The sequence below is a fragment of the Spermophilus citellus genome (assembly GCF_964194105.1).
Source record: "Spermophilus citellus genome assembly, chromosome: 4".
NCBI classification, from domain to species: domain Eukaryota; kingdom Metazoa; phylum Chordata; class Mammalia; order Rodentia; family Sciuridae; genus Spermophilus; species Spermophilus citellus.
In genome coordinates, this window is record NC_138185.1 from 159,753,645 (window position 1) to 159,773,379 (window position 19,735).

General features: G+C 40.5%; 1 protein-coding gene across 1 annotated transcript in view; it reads left to right on the forward strand.

Annotated features, from left to right (window-relative positions):
• The window catches only part of MTHFD1 (methylenetetrahydrofolate dehydrogenase, cyclohydrolase and formyltetrahydrofolate synthetase 1), a 69,855-nt gene extending 51,087 nt beyond the window's left edge, over positions 1 to 18,768 (forward strand). Inside the window, exons 17-28 of the mRNA XM_081289991.1 lie at positions 188 to 264; positions 864 to 1,004; positions 2,623 to 2,691; positions 2,976 to 3,087; positions 3,182 to 3,321; positions 6,225 to 6,266; positions 9,139 to 9,239; positions 10,067 to 10,244; positions 12,895 to 13,002; positions 13,429 to 13,581; positions 16,396 to 16,489; positions 17,994 to 18,768. Of these exons, the coding sequence (XP_081146117.1) occupies positions 188 to 264; positions 864 to 1,004; positions 2,623 to 2,691; positions 2,976 to 3,087; positions 3,182 to 3,321; positions 6,225 to 6,266; positions 9,139 to 9,239; positions 10,067 to 10,244; positions 12,895 to 13,002; positions 13,429 to 13,581; positions 16,396 to 16,485 (1,211 nt within the window). The 3' untranslated portion in view covers positions 16,486 to 16,489; positions 17,994 to 18,768. The remainder of the gene's footprint in view (positions 1 to 187; positions 265 to 863; positions 1,005 to 2,622; positions 2,692 to 2,975; positions 3,088 to 3,181; positions 3,322 to 6,224; positions 6,267 to 9,138; positions 9,240 to 10,066; positions 10,245 to 12,894; positions 13,003 to 13,428; positions 13,582 to 16,395; positions 16,490 to 17,993) is intronic.
• Positions 18,769 to 19,735: the final 967 nt, after the last annotated feature.

A 19,735-nucleotide genomic window follows, 5' to 3' on the forward strand; every position in this document is an offset into this window, starting at 1 on the left:
TGAATTCTCTAGATGAAATAAAAATAGCCACTCCACATTCACTTGCTTTAAAAATAATTCCTGTACATTTCTAGTTTGTGAATATTATTTCTTAACTCATACTCTAACTTTGCCATCAAAGCTCTGCTGCTCCCTTAAGCAGGTCCTTTTACTAAACACCATTCTGTGTCTTCCCTTTCCATTGTAGTGTTGGACACCAATGACAGATTCCTGAGGAAGATCACCATTGGACAGGCTCCAACAGAGAAGGGGCACACACGGACGGTAACTATTTGTTCCTTCCCAAATAAATTAGCTTGTGTGAACTAGATCTTGCTGCTCTATCCTCCTCCATCCTCCCTGTACGACTGATACTGCCAGGTGTTGTTCTGCCTTCTCCCTTTTAAAATGGAAGTGAGTAGGTGTGATATTGAGCACTCCTGACAGCTTTTGCAATAAATCTCATGTGTCACCTGTGTTTTTCCCCCAGCATTTTTTTCCTGGAGGTGGAGAGGCCCAAGTGAATATCCTTATATATAAATTGGTTAAAATTCCTCCTCTTTTGTGGTCATTTGACAAAATTTCTCTCCATAAAAGTGACTGTTTTGTCCCTTGTTTGGGGAAACCATAAACACAATTCCAAGCTGCCTTCACAGGGATAAAACAATAGCTTCCTGGTCATTCAAAACATTTATTTTTAAAAATTGGCTACTCAAGGACTTGGAATAAGTAATTTAAAAATTTTCTATTACAGGATCATTTTATGAAATTCTTTGTGTATTTATTTAAGGCATAGGATACCAAATAGCATGACATTTTGCAATTTAAAAAAAAAATCAGTTTAACACAGAGGTTTTGTTCTTGTCTCTTTTTCCTGCCCACAGGCGCAGTTTGATATCTCTGTGGCCAGTGAAATCATGGCGGTGTTGGCTCTCACCAGTTCTCTGGAAGACATGAGAGAGAGGCTGGGCAAAATGGTGGTGGCATCCAGCAAGAAAGGGGAGCCCATCAGTGCTGAAGATTTGGTGAGTGCCCAGGCATGCCAGGCTTGATGACACATTGGAGCCCACTGTCCTAGGGTCTCTCAGTGGTTACTACTAACAAAAACTATGCCCTTCTTAAGACATTGTAATCTACTCATCAGTATGATTATGCTAATGATAAGATAACTATGAAATTTGTAAATAGTAATTCATAGTGAATAATAGGTGTTATGCTCCAGATGATTTAATAACATCTTCATCCTGTTAGTTTATGGCTTCAGTTTTCAGAGAACATCTAGAGGCCAAGTGAGGCCTTTAGTAAGTGAATTTGGAGTCACTCCTGGCCTCCTCCCCATGACATGTGGCTTTCTGCACAGAGGCCTCTGGGGCTTTTAGCCCTGCTTCTATCCAGATAACTGCATTGGAAAAACTCATTAGCCATTTTGTTGATGGTCCTTCTAAGTTGGCTGTCTACTTCAGGGTTATTTCTGAACTGTCTGGTAATAGGAGATTTGAAATGAGAATTTTTTTTGTTTGGGGGGTTTGTTTGTTTTGTGGTACTGGGAGTTGAACCCAAGGCCTCATATATGTAAGGCAAGCATTGTAACACTAAGCTACATCCACGGCCCTTTTTATTTTGAGATAGTATCTTGCTAAGTTGCTGGGGCTGACCTTGAACTTGAAATCCTTCTTCAGTTTCCCAAGTAGCTGGAATTACAGGTGTGTGCTGTGGTACCCTGCAGAATGAGAATCTTATTATAGTTCAACTTTTAAAAACCTATATTGTATTAACCAAATTAGTTGACTTGTGATAGTGGTATGGCAGAAGAATTTAGAAAAGAGAGAAAGTATTAACTTTCTGTTTTCATAGTCAAATATATGAATTTAATATGTATTTAAAAATTTAACATCCTTGCCTTAAATTTAGAAACTCATTAATATTGAATTTAGGATTATGTATTAGAGAACTTGCCTAGCATGCATGAGGGTTTGATATCTAGCAATCACCCACGAAAGAAAAGAAAAAAATTTAGTATAAATGGGAATTATTGCTTTATTTCCCATTGTCACCAATTTGTTTGGCTATATGGATGGCTTAAAGGAGGAACCTGGAGCAAGAAGATCACGAATTCAAGGCTAGCCTCAGCAACTTAGGGAAACTTTGTCTCAAATAAAAAGAGCTGGGGGATGTAGCTCAGTGGTAGAGTGACCTGGATTCAATTTCCAGCACTGAAAGAAAAAATGGGGGACCTGATATCTAAGAATTGGTATTGAATTTTTGGGTAATATTTTAATTTCAGTTTTGGAAAACACATAATGAATTTCTGTTCAGATACCAAAGTTACAAATAATGCATTCCTCTAGGAACTAGCATTTCTGTGCTGTAAATGAGCCTGAAATGGATTCTTCACATTAGTCAGCAACAGAGCTTGATTGAGATGCTTGTTTCTAGAACATGTTTTTCCAGAAATTGCATGTGAATATCATTTTCATTCCACTTGTTTTCCCTGCTTAAAATAACTGGTAGCTTCAATGAATGGTCTAGTTTAGCTGAAACTACTAATTGGTCCAAGATGACTAAAAAGGGAACAGCTAGAATGTCAAAGGTTGTTTTTTTTCTTGCTGGCTCAAGCTGATACTTCCTGCATTTGTCTTGCAGGGGGTGAGTGGCGCACTGACGGTACTGATGAAGGATGCAATCAAGCCCAATCTCATGCAGACGTTAGAGGTGAGCAGAGGAATCCCTGTCTTCCAGAATTGGTTTTTGACTTTCAGAGCAGTGATTAGGAAGTACGCTTTCCTTGGGCAGTCAGAGAGCTTTTCTACTGCTCATCTCTTTCTTATCTTTTTGACAGTTGTGACTGGGAGAATACTGAAATATACGAGGTGGCTCTGTATTTTCCCTCTGGGAAGTTTTCTTTAAAATTCCAACTAAATTCTATGCTCTTGACTGCATGATCCCGTTTTGAAGCAGGGTTGACGGTGCTGCTCATGGTGTCCTGGTTTCCACAGGGCACCCCGGTGTTTGTCCATGCGGGACCTTTTGCCAACATTGCACACGGGAATTCCTCCATCATTGCAGACAGGATTGCACTCAAGCTTGTTGGCCCAGAGGGCTTTGTCGGTGAGAACTTTTGCAATGTCAGTGAACAGGCTTTTTCCTGGAACATGGGGGGTTGGGATGGCATTTTTACAGTTGCTCTTCTCCTCCCTTGCAGTGACCGAAGCAGGATTCGGAGCAGACATTGGAATGGAAAAGTTTTTTAACATCAAATGCCGATATTCTGGTCTCCGCCCTCATGTGGTGGTGCTTGTTGCCACTGTCAGGGCTCTTAAGATGCACGGTGGAGGCCCCACGGTGAGGATCTAGGGTCAGAAGAGTCTGATTATCAGGAATGTTCAGCGGCTCGAAAGAAGTTGGATAACTCTGCCTGCATCAACAGTAACCTGCTCTTGTCCTCATAGTTAACAGGGTGCTAAAGCAAGAGGTGGTCACACAGCTCGGTGCTGTCTGCCTTATCACTCATAGGCATGTCGTCAGCTCTTGGCATTTTAAGAGGGCTGAAATTGGCTTTGTGGCCTGCCTTTCTAAGGAAACATCTGACAGTATCTAAACTCCTCCAAGGACATGTGCTTAGCTATACGACGCACAAAAACGCTCCTTTATGTCAGCCTGTTCTCTGTAAATCTGAATCTCATTTTACTTCTAAATAGGGACATTGGCAGCCAGCCAATCACACCATTTAGCTGAGGCACAAGTCAGTTCCTTGAGAAGTTCTTGGTGGACAGTGCCAGTGACAGCAGGAGGGCAGAGGCCTGGTCAGTGAGGGCAGGTGAAGGAGAATGATAGAGCCTCTTAGGACTACTGGGTGATAAAGAAGCAGGTATTAGACTAGCTTATCTTCTGCTTCAACCTGTACTAGGTTTTCCTGAATTCCGACTCCTTAGAAATTGCACTTTTTGCTGGGCATTGTATTGCATGCCTGCAGTCTCATTGACTTGGGAGGCTGAGATAGGAGGATCACAAGTTTGAGGCTAGCCTCAGCAATTTAGAAAGGCCCTAAGCAATTTAGTTTTAAATACTAGGGATTGAGCCCAGGGGCACTTGGACACTGAGCCACATCCCCAGCCCTGTTTTGTATTTTATTTAGAGACTGGGTCTCACTGAATTGCTTAGGGCCTTACTTTTGCTGAGGCTGGCTTTGAACTCATGATCCTCCTGTCTCAGCCTCCTGAGCCACTGGGATTTATAGGCATGCACCACCACATCCAGCCCTAAGCAATTTAGTGAGACCTTTTCTCAAAATAAAAAATAAAAGGTTTAGGGATATATATATGCTCAGTGGTAAAGCACCCCTAGGTTCAATCCCCAGTACCCCCCCCCCCCCCGCCATTACACTATTTATTCTAGCATTTTAACATGTTTTAATCTAGAAAGACATGGTGCTAGTTTTCAGAAAACACTGAAATTAAATTCCTATTCTCCAGGAACTTGTATTATAACTTGGGAAATAAGATCTCCCTCATCTACTGAATAAAATCAGTGTTTCTTAGTGAGGTGACCAGCATTGTCCTACTGTAGTGATTCTCAAGTATTTTGGCTTCAGATCCTTTGAAGATTTTGTTTCCTGGCATTTAAAAAAAGATTGTTGAAGGCTTATGAGAGCTTCTGCTTATGTGAGTTATATTATAATATATTAGAAACTAGCATTGAGTTATACATTAACATAAAGAACTTCTATGAAAGTTACTATAGTTTTTGAAAAAAAAATGGGCATCATCTATTTTCAGATCACTTCTGTATCTGGTTAGCTGAAGACAGCCGGATTCTCATCTTTGTATTTGACCTGTTGTGATATCCTGTGTCACATAATAATCTCTGAAAAGTCCATTTTATACTTAATGAGAAATGAGAGAATGTGTGAAAAGGACCCTGAGATCTTGGCTCTATTAGGAAAACAGTTTTGGTCTCAGGGCTGTTTGAAGACTTAGGTTTCTCAGACCATAGTGTGACAGTGGGTGCCCTCTACACTCTAACACACCTCCCAGAGCTCTGGGTCTTAGTTACTCCTGGAGTACTAAAGGCACTTCTGACCCAGGACACCCCTTTCTGCTAGCAGTGCAGGATAAGCTCCCCTTTTCATAGCCAATATTCCTCTCTTTCATCTACATACCATTGTCCCTCCTTTGCTTCCTTCCTCCTGACCTTGTGATCTGAACAGCAAGAATTCTGGGTACTTACCCTGGCCAGCCCTGAGAGGGGGCTTTGCATGTACAACTCTATCAAGGACCTAGACCTGCTGCCCACATGACCTCACAGATGGAAAGATGTGTAAGCTCCTTGCTTCCTGCCCTGCCTCCACATGGCCCCCTGAAGTTGGAGCGGTAGTCTCCCTGAAGAACTCAGGCAGACTGACCTGGAGTGTTCTTCATTACCATCTGCCAACCATGCTGGGTCCATGGAATCAGCACCTTGATCCCCTTGCTCATCCCTGGGGATGCAGCAGAGCTGAACCACTGTAGAGATCAGGACATGGTACCCAGGCATCTACACACAATGAACCCACTGCTTAAGTATTTAGTTGCTTTCAGTTGTCCTCTACGATGGAATTCTGTTGTTTTCCCTCGCTTGTATTATACCTGTGCCAGGGTTTGGCTCCCCCAAGATATTGGCTGGCCCTGTGGACCAGCTCTTGAAACTATGACAGGGTCATCACAGGTTCCATCAACTGACATCCCAGGGTGATCTTTGCAGGCCTGGCTGCTGCCTTTCCCATGCTCACCTTTACTCCTTCCCTGCTGCAGTTTTCTTCACTTACTAAGGACACTGGTCCTGCCTGGAACGTGTTCCTTTTGACCTCTGCTGTCATAGATCTGTCATTTCTCACCTCTTACTTTACCTCACAAAAGTCCCCCACTTGGGCTGGAGTTGTGGCTTAATGGTAGAGTGCTCACCTAGCACGTGTGAGGCCCTGGGTTCGATACTCAGCACCACATAAAAATAAATAAATAAAAATAAAGGCATTAAACAACAACAACAAAATCCTAGGCAAAAAGTCCCCCACTTTGCTCAAAGGAGTTCTTGCTCTGTGCTGTGTGCTTGGTCACTTGCCCTAAGTCCTTGGGGCAGGAAGCAACCTATACTGCTGTATAACCCCCAAGCATGCAGCCTTTCACCCATTACCCAGGACAAACACCACTTTAAGCTAGAGCCTAATTGTAAGTAGGGAGTGCATCTGATTTTGTGTCCTTTCCTTGCAGGTCACAGCTGGACTGCCTCTTCCGAAGGATTACATAGAAGAGGTAACTTCTGTTATTTCTATTTATTTGCCTTAGAAAGCACCATATCCCAAATCAACCTGGCCCATGGGGAAATGAAATGGATGTGGTTATGATCCAGGGTTGCTCCTGGGAGTTCAGGATGCTAAAAGGCAGCGTGCTGAAGGTTGTATTAAATGAGTAGTAGTAAGTGGAACTGCCTCACAGAAGAGATCAGTAAACCACTGATACAGACCCATAACTGGTTCTCAGTGGGGTGATTTTGATCTCCTGGGATATGGGACATGGCCGTGTCTAAGGACATTTTTTATAGCTGGGGGTGGGGAGTGTACCTGGCATCTAGTGGATAGAGGACAGGGATGCTGTTTAAAATCCTATAGTGAGCAGGATAGCCCCGCCCCCCCAGTGAAGAATTATCCAGCTCAAAATGTCAGTCGTACTGAGGTTGAAAAACCCAGCCCTAACCCAATGGAAGTTTCCTGGACTGTCTTCCCTGCATTGGCAGGATGAGTCCCTAATGCCATGAAATCAGAAGCAAGTAGGAACCTTTTAGAAATAACCTTTTCCTCTGCAGATTTAAGCACATATTAAAGAGCCAAGATAATAATATTCTGGTTGTTTTGTAGGCACATCTTCCATAAGCTGATTCGGTTTATAGTATCAAGCAGGAGCCAGAGAACAATTTATGAGAACAAACCTTTTCATATTGATAATGTTTACCATCAAAGAAACATCTCTAGAGCCAGATTTGGTGGCTCCATGACAATCAGGCCCTCAGATAAGTTGCAGGGTCATCTGTTGTCATGGTTAATTCAATTTTTCTGCCTTTTGGAGGCCTTTACATTATCCAGTAATACAGGGTCATTATGTAGGTCTCAAATAAAGTATTTCAAAATTGGCTAGAAAAAAACTGTTGGTGCCTTGAATCTGCCTGTCTTCTGCGTGATGATTTGCCTTTTATGGTCATTCGGCTGAGTCATGTGTAGGAGGGGAATTCACAGTTCTGGCCCTTCTGCCACCCCACAGCCTCTCCTGTGTCTAATTACAGTGACTGCCCCAAACTGGCCCAGCTGGTGTCTTCATTTAAGAAATTCTACTTGTTTAAACCCTTCTCAAGCAGTCTTACATATGAATTGGATTTCATGTGATTAGAGGTTAAGAATTAGCAATGCTTTTTAAAATGCCAGATAAATCCTAATCTTAGTTTACAATTATTAAAGAAAAAAACCCATAAGTCACATTTATAATGAGCCTATTTGTTTTCTACCTTTAACCTGTTGCTGTTTGAGGGGTCCACAATCAAGCACTAATACTACTAGGCTTTTTTCATGGTATATATGTGTACATATCATTATGTATATGTATTTTTGGAGATGATGACTATATATATATTTTTTAAATATATAATCTTTTGATTCCTGGCATTTAAAAAAAGATTGTTGAAGGCTTATGAGAGCTTCTACTTATGTAATACTATAATATATTAGAAACTAGCATTGAGTTATACATTAACATAAAGAACTTCTATGAAAGTTACTATAGTTTTTGAAAAAAAAAATGGGCATCATCTATTTTCAGATCACTTCTGTATCTGGTTAGCTGAAGACAGCCGGATTCTCATCTTTGTATTTGACCTGTTGTGATATCCTGTGTCACATAATAATCTCTGAAAAGTCCATTTTATACTTAATGAGAGAATGTGTGAAAAGGACCCTGAGATCTTGGCTCTATTAGGAAAACAAAAAAAAGTTAAACATTACAAGAATATAATAAGTGATTGGAATTTCTTTAAATTTTAATATCTAAAAATTTTTCTTGAATTATTCAAGTACTTTTTGTACAAAAAAAAGTAAGCTGTCCTTAGTTGTGCAACTTTAGTACATCTTGGGTGGACTCTATGCTAACACAGATCAGTGTCACTTTTCATAACATCTGCATGATGAATATTTATTTAGTGAGGTTATACTTCCGTGGCCTGAACCCCTGTAACAGAGGTTAGTAGTGTTTGCAATTTTCCAATGGTGCAAGCAGAACTGCAGTAACATTTAAAGATATGTTTCCTTAGTATTTGGTTATTTTTTATTTTGTGTGTGTGTGTGTGTGTGTGTGTGTGTGTGGTACTACATTGAACCTAGCCTTTTTTATTTTTTACAGGTCTTATGTTTCTGAGCCTGGCCTAGAACTTTCAATTCTCTGACGTTAGCCTCTCAAATTAGCCCCCCAAATTACTGGGATTATAGGTTATATGTGTTTGCCACTGGGCCTGGCCTTTTTTTGTCTGTTTTGTTTTTTGTTTTTGAGATGAGGTTCTCACTATGTTGCCCAGGCTGGTCTCAAATTCCTGGACTCGAGAGATCTTCCTGCCTTGGCCTCCCAAATAAGTAGGATTGCAAGCCTGTGAGAGCATCACTGATGTCGTCATAGGTCTTCTACAGTAAAGGATAGTGAATGCCTCTTTTGTGCCAGGCTCTGTTTTCTAATGGAAGGGATTATACTATACTGAAAAGAGTCTGTATTTTTGTAGCATATGTGTGTATACAATCCATAAACATCATTTAGGTAGGGGCAACTCATCCCCTTCAAACAGCAGCAGAGCTATTAAGATGTGGCTAGTAGATGTGGTATAATGACCACAAATCCCCCAGCTCTTGTGTTTTCAAGGTGATGAGGGTACGGGCGTAGCTCCAGTGCTGCAGGTGGAGTTACAGCTCCTTCCTCCTCCACAGCATCCACTCACCAGGAGTGAGTTGCCTCATTGGCCTTTCTCTTACTTGTCGGCTTGCCTCTGCGTCCTGGCAATGAAAGGCTACTCACTCAAGGAGGCCGTTTGCCTTTTAAGAAGAAGCTGCAACCATCTGCTCTCTGATCTTACAGACCTGTCACTCTTGTTTTACAGAACTTGGAGCTGGTTGAAAAAGGCTTCAGTAACTTGAGGAAACAAATAGAAAATGCCAGAATGTTTGGAGTTCCTGTAGTGGTGGCTGTGAATGCATTCAAGTAAGTACAGAGCATAAGAGAAAAGGGGGGGAATGTGGAAAATAGCCAGGAAGCATTTCCTAATAGCTAACTGTTGAGAGGTGCTTTTAGCTTCATTTTGTTCTTCAGTTGCTGCTACTGGTTACAGCCTGCGGGTTGAGCCTGTAATTTGACAGGTACCACATATATCACGGCAAACTCACTGCCTTACCTTCTGAAGGTCCAGAAGTGAGATTCAGTCCCTGTGGGGTCCCTTTTCAAACACTGAGTAAGATAGATAGCACACAGGATGGAGGTTTAATGCTCCATTGGCTGATAGAGGCCTTTTGTACTAGCATAAGATTGTAGCCTGCAGTCTTCCATTATTTCTCTAGGTCTGGTGGGATGGTGTCTTGATGGAATTGAACATGTTGAGCTGGAAATGCTCATGCGAGGACTTGTGTGGGTTGTTTGGCATTTTGGTACTGGTTTGGGTTTTGTTATAATGGCCTCACCGCAGTAGAATGGAAAGCAAATTTTTGAAAAGCCAGTATTTATTGATTCCTGATAGTGTTCTGGAAATGTTCCAAGTACTTTCCATCTAAGCCTCATGACATTCCAATGAAATAAGTGCTGTGAGTATTGCCATTTTAACCCATGTGGGATTTGAGATACATAAAGATGTTTTGGCCAAAAGTTACCTAGGTAGTTAGTTGTGAAGAAAAGATTCAAACCCAGGCAGTATTATTTGTATTGACTGATTTCCATTTATCAGTGGGTAACTCACATGGGTTTTAATGGCATAAAAAAGTTATACTTTGTCCTTTCCAGCCATCTTCCATGCTTTAACGTGAAGCACTCCTTTACAGGACAGACACAGAGGCCGAGCTGGACCTCATTAGCCGCCTTGCCAGAGAACATGGGGCCTTTGATGCCATCAAGTGCACTCACTGGGCGGAAGGGGGCAAGGGTGCTTTAGCCCTGGCTCAGGCTGTCCAGAGAGCTGCACAGGTGCCCAGCAGCTTCCAGCTCCTTTATGACCTTGAGGTGGGTTACTTGCTATATGCGGAAGAAAAAAAAAGTATAGTGAGGTTTCTGTGTGGCTATCTCTGTAGAGCCCATGTGTAGCAGCTTCAGCCTCTCAACCTTGTGGTTTCACTTCCTACATGGGCGAGTTACAGGACCAAAGACTGGACTCTCAGCTCCGGATAACTGTAAGATTGCATTTTGTTTTCAGTTCTCTGTCCCATGTACTTCAGGATGTGGTCGAACATTAAGTAGTATGTCCACAATTGGCAACTCGGTTAGGAATATGGAATGTATAGGTGCAGTTCTGGTTGTAATTCTATAAGCTAGTTCCTGGCTTGGTTTTTACAAGATATCATAGGCTTTGAAAAAAAATTAAAAACATAAAAAAGCAGAAGGAAGAAACTCAATTACTCTTGTAAAATAAAGGTAAAATACTGATTGCTTTTAATACAGTATTTATATTGATATGATACACTGCCAAATTCCTCTTTGTCTTGTTCCTCTTTGTGACTTGCAGATATAATACACTGCCAATTAATTAACTTCTTTGCCAGGAGTGGTGGTATATGCTTGTAATCTCAGCAACTTGGGAGGCTGAGGCAGGAGGATTGCAAGTTCAAGGCCAGCCTCAGCAATTTAGTGAGGCCCTTAAGCAACTTTGCAGGACTTTATGTCTTAAAATAAAATATACAAAGGGCTCCGGATATGGCTCAGTGATAAAGCACACAGGTTCGATCCCCAGTATTTAAAAAAAAAAAAAAATCTCCTATTGACAGACATTCTCCTGTTGAACTCTTTTTTTTTTTTAATGGAATTTTGTGTTTATTTTGTTTTACTGGTGCTCTCAAACATGGTGCTCTCATATGGTAGGCCAGTGCTCTACCACTGAGCTACTCCCTAGCCCCTGAACTCTGGTTTTTATAGATGGGTTTGAAAATCTTTTCAACCAATCATCATTCTAGAAAATGGTACACAAAGTGCAAAGTACTTACAGTTACCCTCTCTAAACCCCTATCCACAGCACTTAAGTCAGAAACCACAGTTCTTAAAGCAAGCAGGAGACATGGAAGAAGTAGGGTTACAAGGACTTTTTAACCCATTTCTGCTTGGAGTTTTTCTCTGCTCTGACATAAGACAAAGCTACTACTTTTTGTCTTATTCAATATCTGCTAGTCTTAGATCACCCCTCAGCCAAAGTGCTTTTTGCTTCAGAAGTTCTCAGTGTGCCTTGGCATTTAATAAGCCCCAGTTATAAGATGCATATGAAAGTAATCTGTTGCATCTTTTTAAAACCTTTATTGAATATTCATTTTATTCATGACCATTAAACAAAGCCCCTTCATAAATGATGACTATTTAAAGGTATAATTTTATAAAGTTTATTACTCCTTTCAAAAAAAAAAAACTTGCCCAATATATTCTTTTAATCTTAGTTGCTAAGGAGTAGAGAACCAGTTAAAATACTAATTTTAATACAGTATTTATATGTGTGTGTGTGTGTGTGTGTGTGTGCACCTTTCTATCAGTGTATCTAACCATACCCTCTACACACACACACACACACACACACACATACACACTCACGTATAATTATATATAGACAAAATAATTTCACTTCCATGGGACATTCTCTACTTATCAAACCTTGGGCTTGGGATGGGCATGTTGTAATCCCAGATATTTGGGAGGCTAAGGCAGGAGGATTACAAGTTGGAGGGTAGCCTGGACAACTTAATGAGCCCCTGTCTCAAAAAAGTGCTGGGGTGATAGAGCACCCCTGAATTCAATCCCCAGTATCACAAAAATATTAAAAAATTTAAAAATTTTTAAAAATCTGGGGCTTGGCAAAAGACCTAAGAAGAGCATACTACAGGGACACAGCCACATCAATGTTTATAGCAGCACAATTCACAATAGCTAGAATGTGGAACCAAACTAGATGCCCTTCAATAGATGAATGGATTAAAAAATGTGGCATTTATACACAATGGAATATTACTCAGCACTAAAAAATAATAAAATCATGGCATTTGCAGGCAAATGGATGGCATTAGAGGAGATTATACCAAGTGAAGTTAGCCAATCCCTAAAAAACAAATGCCTAATGTCTTCTCTGATATAAGGGGGGTGACTCAAAATGGGATAGGGAGGAAGAGCATGAGAAGAAGACTACCACTAAATAGGGAAGAGAGGTGGGAGGGAAAAAGAGGGAGAAGGGGGGTTGTACAGAAGATGGAAGGAGAACCTCATTGTTATACAGAATACATATATGATGTTGTAATGAGACAAAGGAAAAAAAAAGAAGTGTGTCACATTAGATTGGATAGAGAGGAAGGATGGGAGAGGAGGGGAGGAGTAGGGAGGATAGGAAGGGCAGCAGAATAGAATAGACAATATGATTGATGTATGTACATTCCATTTATGTATTATATATCAAAATGCATTCTACTGTCATGTATGACTAAAAATAAATAAATAAGAATTTTTTAAAAATCTGGGGCTTGGAATTAACATGTTCCTAAACCAATAAACTTCAAATTATTTGCATATCAATATATGTATATTAAAAAATATGACCCTTTTAGTGACACTGACCTGGAATGTGACCATGTCCCTGTGAGGAGTTCTCATGCATGTCATGGTTTCTCTTTTCTTTCTTGTGTATTAGCTCCCAGTTGAGGATAAAATCAGGATCATTGCGCAGAAGATCTATGGGGCCGATGACATTGAATTACTCCCTGAAGCTCAGCAGAAAGCTGAAGTCTACACAAAGCAGGTAGACGTTGGGCTAGTTTGTTTTTTCCTCCCTTTGCAAAGCAGGCCTTGGAGTCAGAATCCCTGAGTTCTCCCAGCCCTGCCAGTCACCCTCCGCTTCACTTCTTTGAATAGCAGCCTTCTCACCTCTGAAATCCTGGGTTTGGATAGGTGATTCCATCCAGGGTCTTCCTTTACCCATATGTCATATGTGAATGTATAGAAAAGCCCTGAGGATGTGAGGAATGTCATAACTGAAATATCAAGAACCTTTCCCCGGTTTTATCCTCATGCTCTATTAAGCAGGAGGATAGAGAAATAGAGATAAACATGAAGGTCATCAGCTATTTCAAATAAATTAAAGAAGCTTGTAATCAGAATGCCCTGATATCCTTTTTTGTACTTGTCAACTTTTTATTTGTCCTACTCTTGTTCTCTTTCCCCCCAGGGCTTTGGGAATCTACCCATCTGCATGGCCAAAACACACTTGTCCTTGTCTCACAACCCAGAGCAAAAAGGGGTGCCCACAGGCTTTGTTCTGCCCATTCGTGACATCCGTGCCAGTGTCGGGGCTGGTTTTCTTTACCCTTTAGTAGGAACGGTAAGTGAGGCCACGAGAGAGGAGCCTACTTATGTGTGCTTCTCATCCTAAATGTATTGTTAAGTTGCCAATAAAATGCCAAATTAACAGAGTTCACTGCTGAGAAGAAAGTTGGAGTTAGGCCTATTATGATTAATCCTCATGCTATGGACCATATTGATGTTAATTCAAATGTGATACTGTGACTACTACTGCATAAAAAATTCAGGGGTAACTTGCCCTTGATTGAGTCCAGGATGGACCTATTGATAGGTTGGGTCAGTGGTAATATGTAGGCAGCTCTTCATAGCCATGAGTTCTGTATCTGCAGATTCAATCATCTGTGGATCAAAAGTATTTCTAAAAAATTGTCTGTACTGAACATATACAAACTTTTTAATATATAAAATTATATAGCATTTACATTGCATTATAAGTAATCTAGAGATAATTTAAAGTATAGGAGAGGATGTGCATAGGTTATATGCAAATATTACATCATCTTAAATAAGGGACTTGAGCATCTACAGATTTTAGAAATCATGGGGATCCAGGAACCAACCCCTGATGTTACTGAAGGACAATTATAATCATAATTAGTGTTTATTTGGCACCTTATGCTAGATAACAGTCCTCCCAGCAGTCCTAGGAGTAAGGACTGAGGTTCTATATGTCCAGGGTTTTACTGACAGGTTTAGGGTAGATGCCTAAAATTCAGGGAGGTCATCATCTTTGAGTAAGGAATTCCTTCATAAAATACAACTGAATCATAGATAGACAAAAAGCAAATTTGCTTACTTACAGGTTTTATGCACATAATAGGAAGGTAGAGAGATGATTAAGGACATAATCGTAGTTTAGACAAATGTTGTCCTAATGTTAACATAGATTTGCGCCTAAGATTCCTCTTAGGTCTGCCTGCTATCCTGAATTTACAAATTGTACTTACATGCAAAACAGAATTGAAATATTCAACTAGACTAGTACAATAAAAAAGAAATGCCCCAGGCACATTGCTGCACCCCTGTTATCCCAGCAACTCGGGAGGCTGAAGCAGGAGGATCGAGAGTTCAAAGCCAGCCTCAGCAATTTAGCGAGGTGCTAAGCAACTTAGTGAGACGCTGTCTCGAAATAAAATACAAAATAGGGCTGGGGATGTGGCTCAGTGCCCCTGAATTCAATCCCCAGTACCAAAAAAAGAAAAAGAAAAGAAATGCATGGATGTACTTTTAAAGCTATGCCATTCTTTCAGTACAGTAAGAAAGTGATAGGGGTGACATGCATCCTTTTGAAAGTGCATGATGTCAGAGCTGAATTCAGTTCTTACCTCTGCTGACTTTGGTCTCAGGCAAGGTATGAGAGGTGTGAGCCCATTGACCCTAGCTCACAGGATGGGTCAACATCACCATGGAACAATGGCATCAGCACAAGTGCCAGCACACTATTGCCTCCTTGGCCACTCCAGAGAATAGGAGGCTTAGTCTTGTGATGTAATGCTTATCAGTTTGGGGCTTGTAGAAATTTTCTTTTGATAGGAATGTTAAACCAGCACCTGCAGAAATATATGCTGTTCTTTTGGAGAAATTGTCAGCACTTATCAGAACAAGAGCAGTTGCTGCACTCTGCCTGGTTACTTTCCATGTTCGTATGAAGAAGGTTAATCATAGAGATGAAAGCAGAGCTGGATGTGGTCAGGCCAGTGCACATCTGCCTGCTTTGACAGCCAGCCTGCCCAGTACAAGACTTTCTCATGGAGAATAAAACTTGCTTCAGGGGCCTTCAGCTTTAACTTTGACCAAGACTTGCACACATAATCAAATGACTTAAACACTCTTAATAATTCTGTTCTTAATACCTCTTGGTTGCTGTGGGGCCTCAGCAGTGCTCAGAGGATTTATTTATGTATCACTTCAAAGCATGGTGACTTCTTTTCAGAATTTTATATCTAGGTTTATATATATGTATACACATCATTTTATTTTTTTCTGATTATTAATAACCAATATTTAAGAAAAAAATCATCTTTGGGAAGGAGTAAAAACTCTGAAAATCTTACTGCTGTTTGGGGAACCATTTTTAGAGCTTTCTGCTGACAGGCACATGCACATCTATTCCAGTGGGCACATGTCTCTTGTCTTCATAATATGCAGTCTGCTAGATTTTTCTGCTAGGTCTAAAAACTAGTCCTTTTCTTTTCCATAGTTGTCCTTATCTCTTGCAGAACACAGGAATAGAAACCAGTTATCAGATCCCTATATTGTGTATTGTTTGGTGCTCACATGTCAAAATTTAGATTTTCTTGAGTATTAATGTTTTGTTTTACAGAAGATGACTCATCCTACTTAACAGTGTTTTTATACTTAAATTTTAAAAGTTCAGCCTAAGTTGTTTTCCTGTCTGGTTCTGATTTGCAACTTGTGTGTGTTCATTATACAGGGTATGGTTACACATAAAAATATACCAAGTTCACACTTACAATCCATGTGAATTTGCATCTAAGCAGGTATTTATTAAAGTCAAGACTTTAGAAAAGAAGCAAGAATAAACATATAAGCACTATAAGTTTAAGAGTAATGATTGTACTGGACATAGTAGTGCACTCCTGTAATCCTAGCTACTCAGGAGGGTGAGGCAGGAGGATTGCAAGTTTGGAGCCAGCCTCAGCAACTTAGCAAGGCCTTAAGCAATTTAGTGAAACCCTGTCTCAAAATTTAAAAAAGGGGGCTGGGGATGTGGCTAAGTGGTAAAGTGCCCCAGGTTCAATCCATGGTACTCTGCACACCCCCCAGAAAAAAATCACATTAAGTTCATTTTTCATGCTGTTTTACATCCTAGATGAGTACAATGCCTGGGCTCCCTACCCGGCCCTGTTTTTATGACATTGACTTGGACCCTGAAACCGAACAGGTGAATGGACTCTTTTAAACAGGTAAGTTGTTACTGGATAGAGTTTTATTTTTCTTTCCCTCTATACTATATTTAGTATTACAGAAATCAACAATTGTAAAAATTCAAATTTTAATGCTTTCAAAACATTTCTTTTTGGACTTCACTGAGGGGAGGAGATCAAGAATGAGAGTTAGCAATAGCCAGTGAATAAGATATTTGTATTTCAACACATCTTTAGGAAAAGAGCAGGCTTGTCCTGGGTTGGCTGTGCAGGGGAGAGTGTTGCTGTAATGAACTATGGAGGGCCAGCAGAGAAGGTTAGGCTTGAGCTAAAAGTTGATGGCATGTTGGAGGCCAGACCAGCTAGAGATCTGTATCAACAAGTTTGAACAGACAGAAGGCAGGAGTTGAGTAAATGTCCCAGAAAGCAGAGTAAAGAAGAAAATGGGGCTGAGGTTGTGGCTGAGTGGTAGAGCACTTGCTTAGCATGCGTGAAGCACTGGGTTCGATCCCACATAAAAATAAACAAATAAAATTAAGGTATTGTATCTATATGCAACTAAAAAAGTATTTAAAAAAATAAAAGAAGAAGAAGAAGAAGAAAACAGGACCAGTCCAGGAGTTCTTGGGTTCTTAGGTGAATCACAATGAGTGAACTATCCCTAGGCACATCCAATTGAAATTTCAAAAACATCTAATAAGAAAATCCTAAACAATCTTTTCCAAGTAAGGAAAAGAAAAAAAAAAAAACCTGATTTTCCTGTGAAAAAATGAGAATTACACTGAACACCTGTCTTATCATCAATAAGAGGCTTTTTAACAATGGCAACCCAATATCTTCCAAGTTCAGGGAAAGATAACTTTCCCTCTATGTTAACCCATTCAAATCTGTCCAGATGTTTTCAGATATGCACAGATTTGCCACTTCCACATCTTCTCTTAGGAAATTATTTAGCAATGTACCCTGTAAAAATGAGGAAATAAACCAAGAAAAGAGGAAGATGAGTTTTAGGAAATTGAGTCCTGATTTTGACAGTAACAGGTGTACTGACGACTATGTAAATGATCTCGGGTTACAAATCCAAACTGGAACCAGAGGAGGGATGGCTTGAGAAAGGATGGAAAGAGCTAGAAAAGACAAGGGCATCAAAGGGCAGAATAAAAGCTCTTATATCATTTGAGAAAGTAAAGGTCCAGATGGAAGCAAAATGTAACCATTTAAGTCATGGTGAGGATGCTAAGAAAAGAGACTTTGAGCTCAATGCCAGGGAGACTGTGTTCTTTGAGAGGGCATGTGAACTACTGGAAATGCGGTCCTGGCTTACTGCTTGGTGTGTTCCTGAGTAGTATTAACATAACCTTCATGTAAATGCCATGCATTATTCTCCAACCTATTATGGGCAGACCCTAGAAGACTATTGGTGGGAGAGCGTGTAAATGTCAACAGCTTTAGCAATATGAGTGGAGAATAATGCAGTGTGGAAGGAAAGAAGAAACATTTTGGTGCAAAGAGAAAACATTTATTTCTTTGTTTTTCTTTCTAGATCATCCTTCTCCAAGAAGCCACTTTGAAAGTTTGGCCCACTGTGGTGGGAAGTTGTGAGAAGTCAGCCCCTGCCTGGAGGGTCTTATGAAATGAATAATGGGAGTTTGTCTACAAGCCTTTTTTCAGCCTTAATTCTCATGATTATGTACAAATTAACATAGCTCATGTACCTATTTACTTTAATGAAGTTCTACAGAATAAAAAGAAAATAATTTTGCTATCTTGGTGTTAAAATGTAAATCATAGCACTGATAGACTGTGCTGCAGTATCACTGCCATCCTATCTGAACCCATCTGTTGGGCAGCCCCCTGGGGCTGAAGAAGCAAATTGCAGTATGTACTTTGTGATCAGTTGTGTTTAAAGCGGGGAATATGTGCATGCTTGTGTATCTCTGCAAGGACACATGATTCAGGAGACCTAAGAAGGTCAGAGTGGAAGTAGGGTATGGAGGAAGATTTGCCTTTTTATCTAATACCTTTCTATATTGTTCATTTCCCACCCCCATCCCAGGGAAGTATTGCGTATATAGGTTTTCGCCCTGAGCTTCCTTGGAATTCCCATTTCTATCATAGCATTAGCACCATTAAGTCCTTAGGAAGGATGGTCATAGCACTAGACATAGGTTAACCCTTTTTACTCTTGCTGGTTCAGCAGTTGTTTATTGAATTGCTACTAAATGTCTGGGCTTTTCTATAGAATTTCATTTTTCCTAGAATATTCTAACTTTTCTTGTGAGAGACCTGTCATCGCAAAGTAAGAGCTAACCTTTGCTTAAAAATGTGTAAATAGGGCTGGGGATGTGGCTCAAGTGGTAGCGCGCTCGCCTGGCATGCGTGCAGCCCGGGTTCGATCCTCAGCACCACATACCAACAAAGATGTTGTGTCTGCCGAGAACTGAAAATAAATATTAAAAAAAAAAAAATTCTCTCTCTCTCTCTCCCTCTCCTCTTTAAAAAAAAAGTGTAAATATTAACTATGATAGAATAGATCTCTAAATTAAGTTAGTATCCCCATTTTACAGAAAGGCAAACTGCAAGATTGCACTGCCAGGGCCTGCACCATGAACTTGTAAGTTGTTTTGTTTCCAAAGTCTTTTCTCTACCATCAGTCCGTCTCTCCAAGCTCTACCTAGAAGGCAACTCCTGCCAGGTTGTGAGAGGTGGTAAGCTGTGCCTTTTTCATATCCCTCCAGAAGGAAGGAATGATAAGGGTAGAAGAAGCTAAGAGAGGAAATAGAGGTTAGAAGGCTGTTGAGCAGTCCTGATGGCATGGGTTTTGTGGAATTGCTTTTTCAGTCTTTGATAAAGAAGATGTGTCACACGTACCAGCTTACAGATGCTATTTCCACAATGAAAGAAGGCACAAGCAGCCAAATAACAGCAGGTCAAGTGAAGACTTGTATTAAAGACCATAGAAGCATTGGTGCGTGGAGTGCTTATGTGTGTCACCAGAGAAGGCCCAGTGTTTTCACCTTGGGGTTGGGAGTTACTTTTGATCACTGCTTCCCTGTGTCTGTTCTTACTGTTCTCTGGGCTGTGACTGCGTTCCTTTCCCATATTAGTCATCTTACTGCTAGGCTGTTGCTGTGAGTTGAAAATGTATAGACACTTAATTCAAGAGAGTCAGCAACATTTATGTGCTGCCAATTAAAGCAGATTCCAGAAGAACTGCTGTTGGGTTTCTGGTGGCTCTCTGCAACTTTCATGCTGCCCCCAGGCAGATCAACCATCAGCAAATTG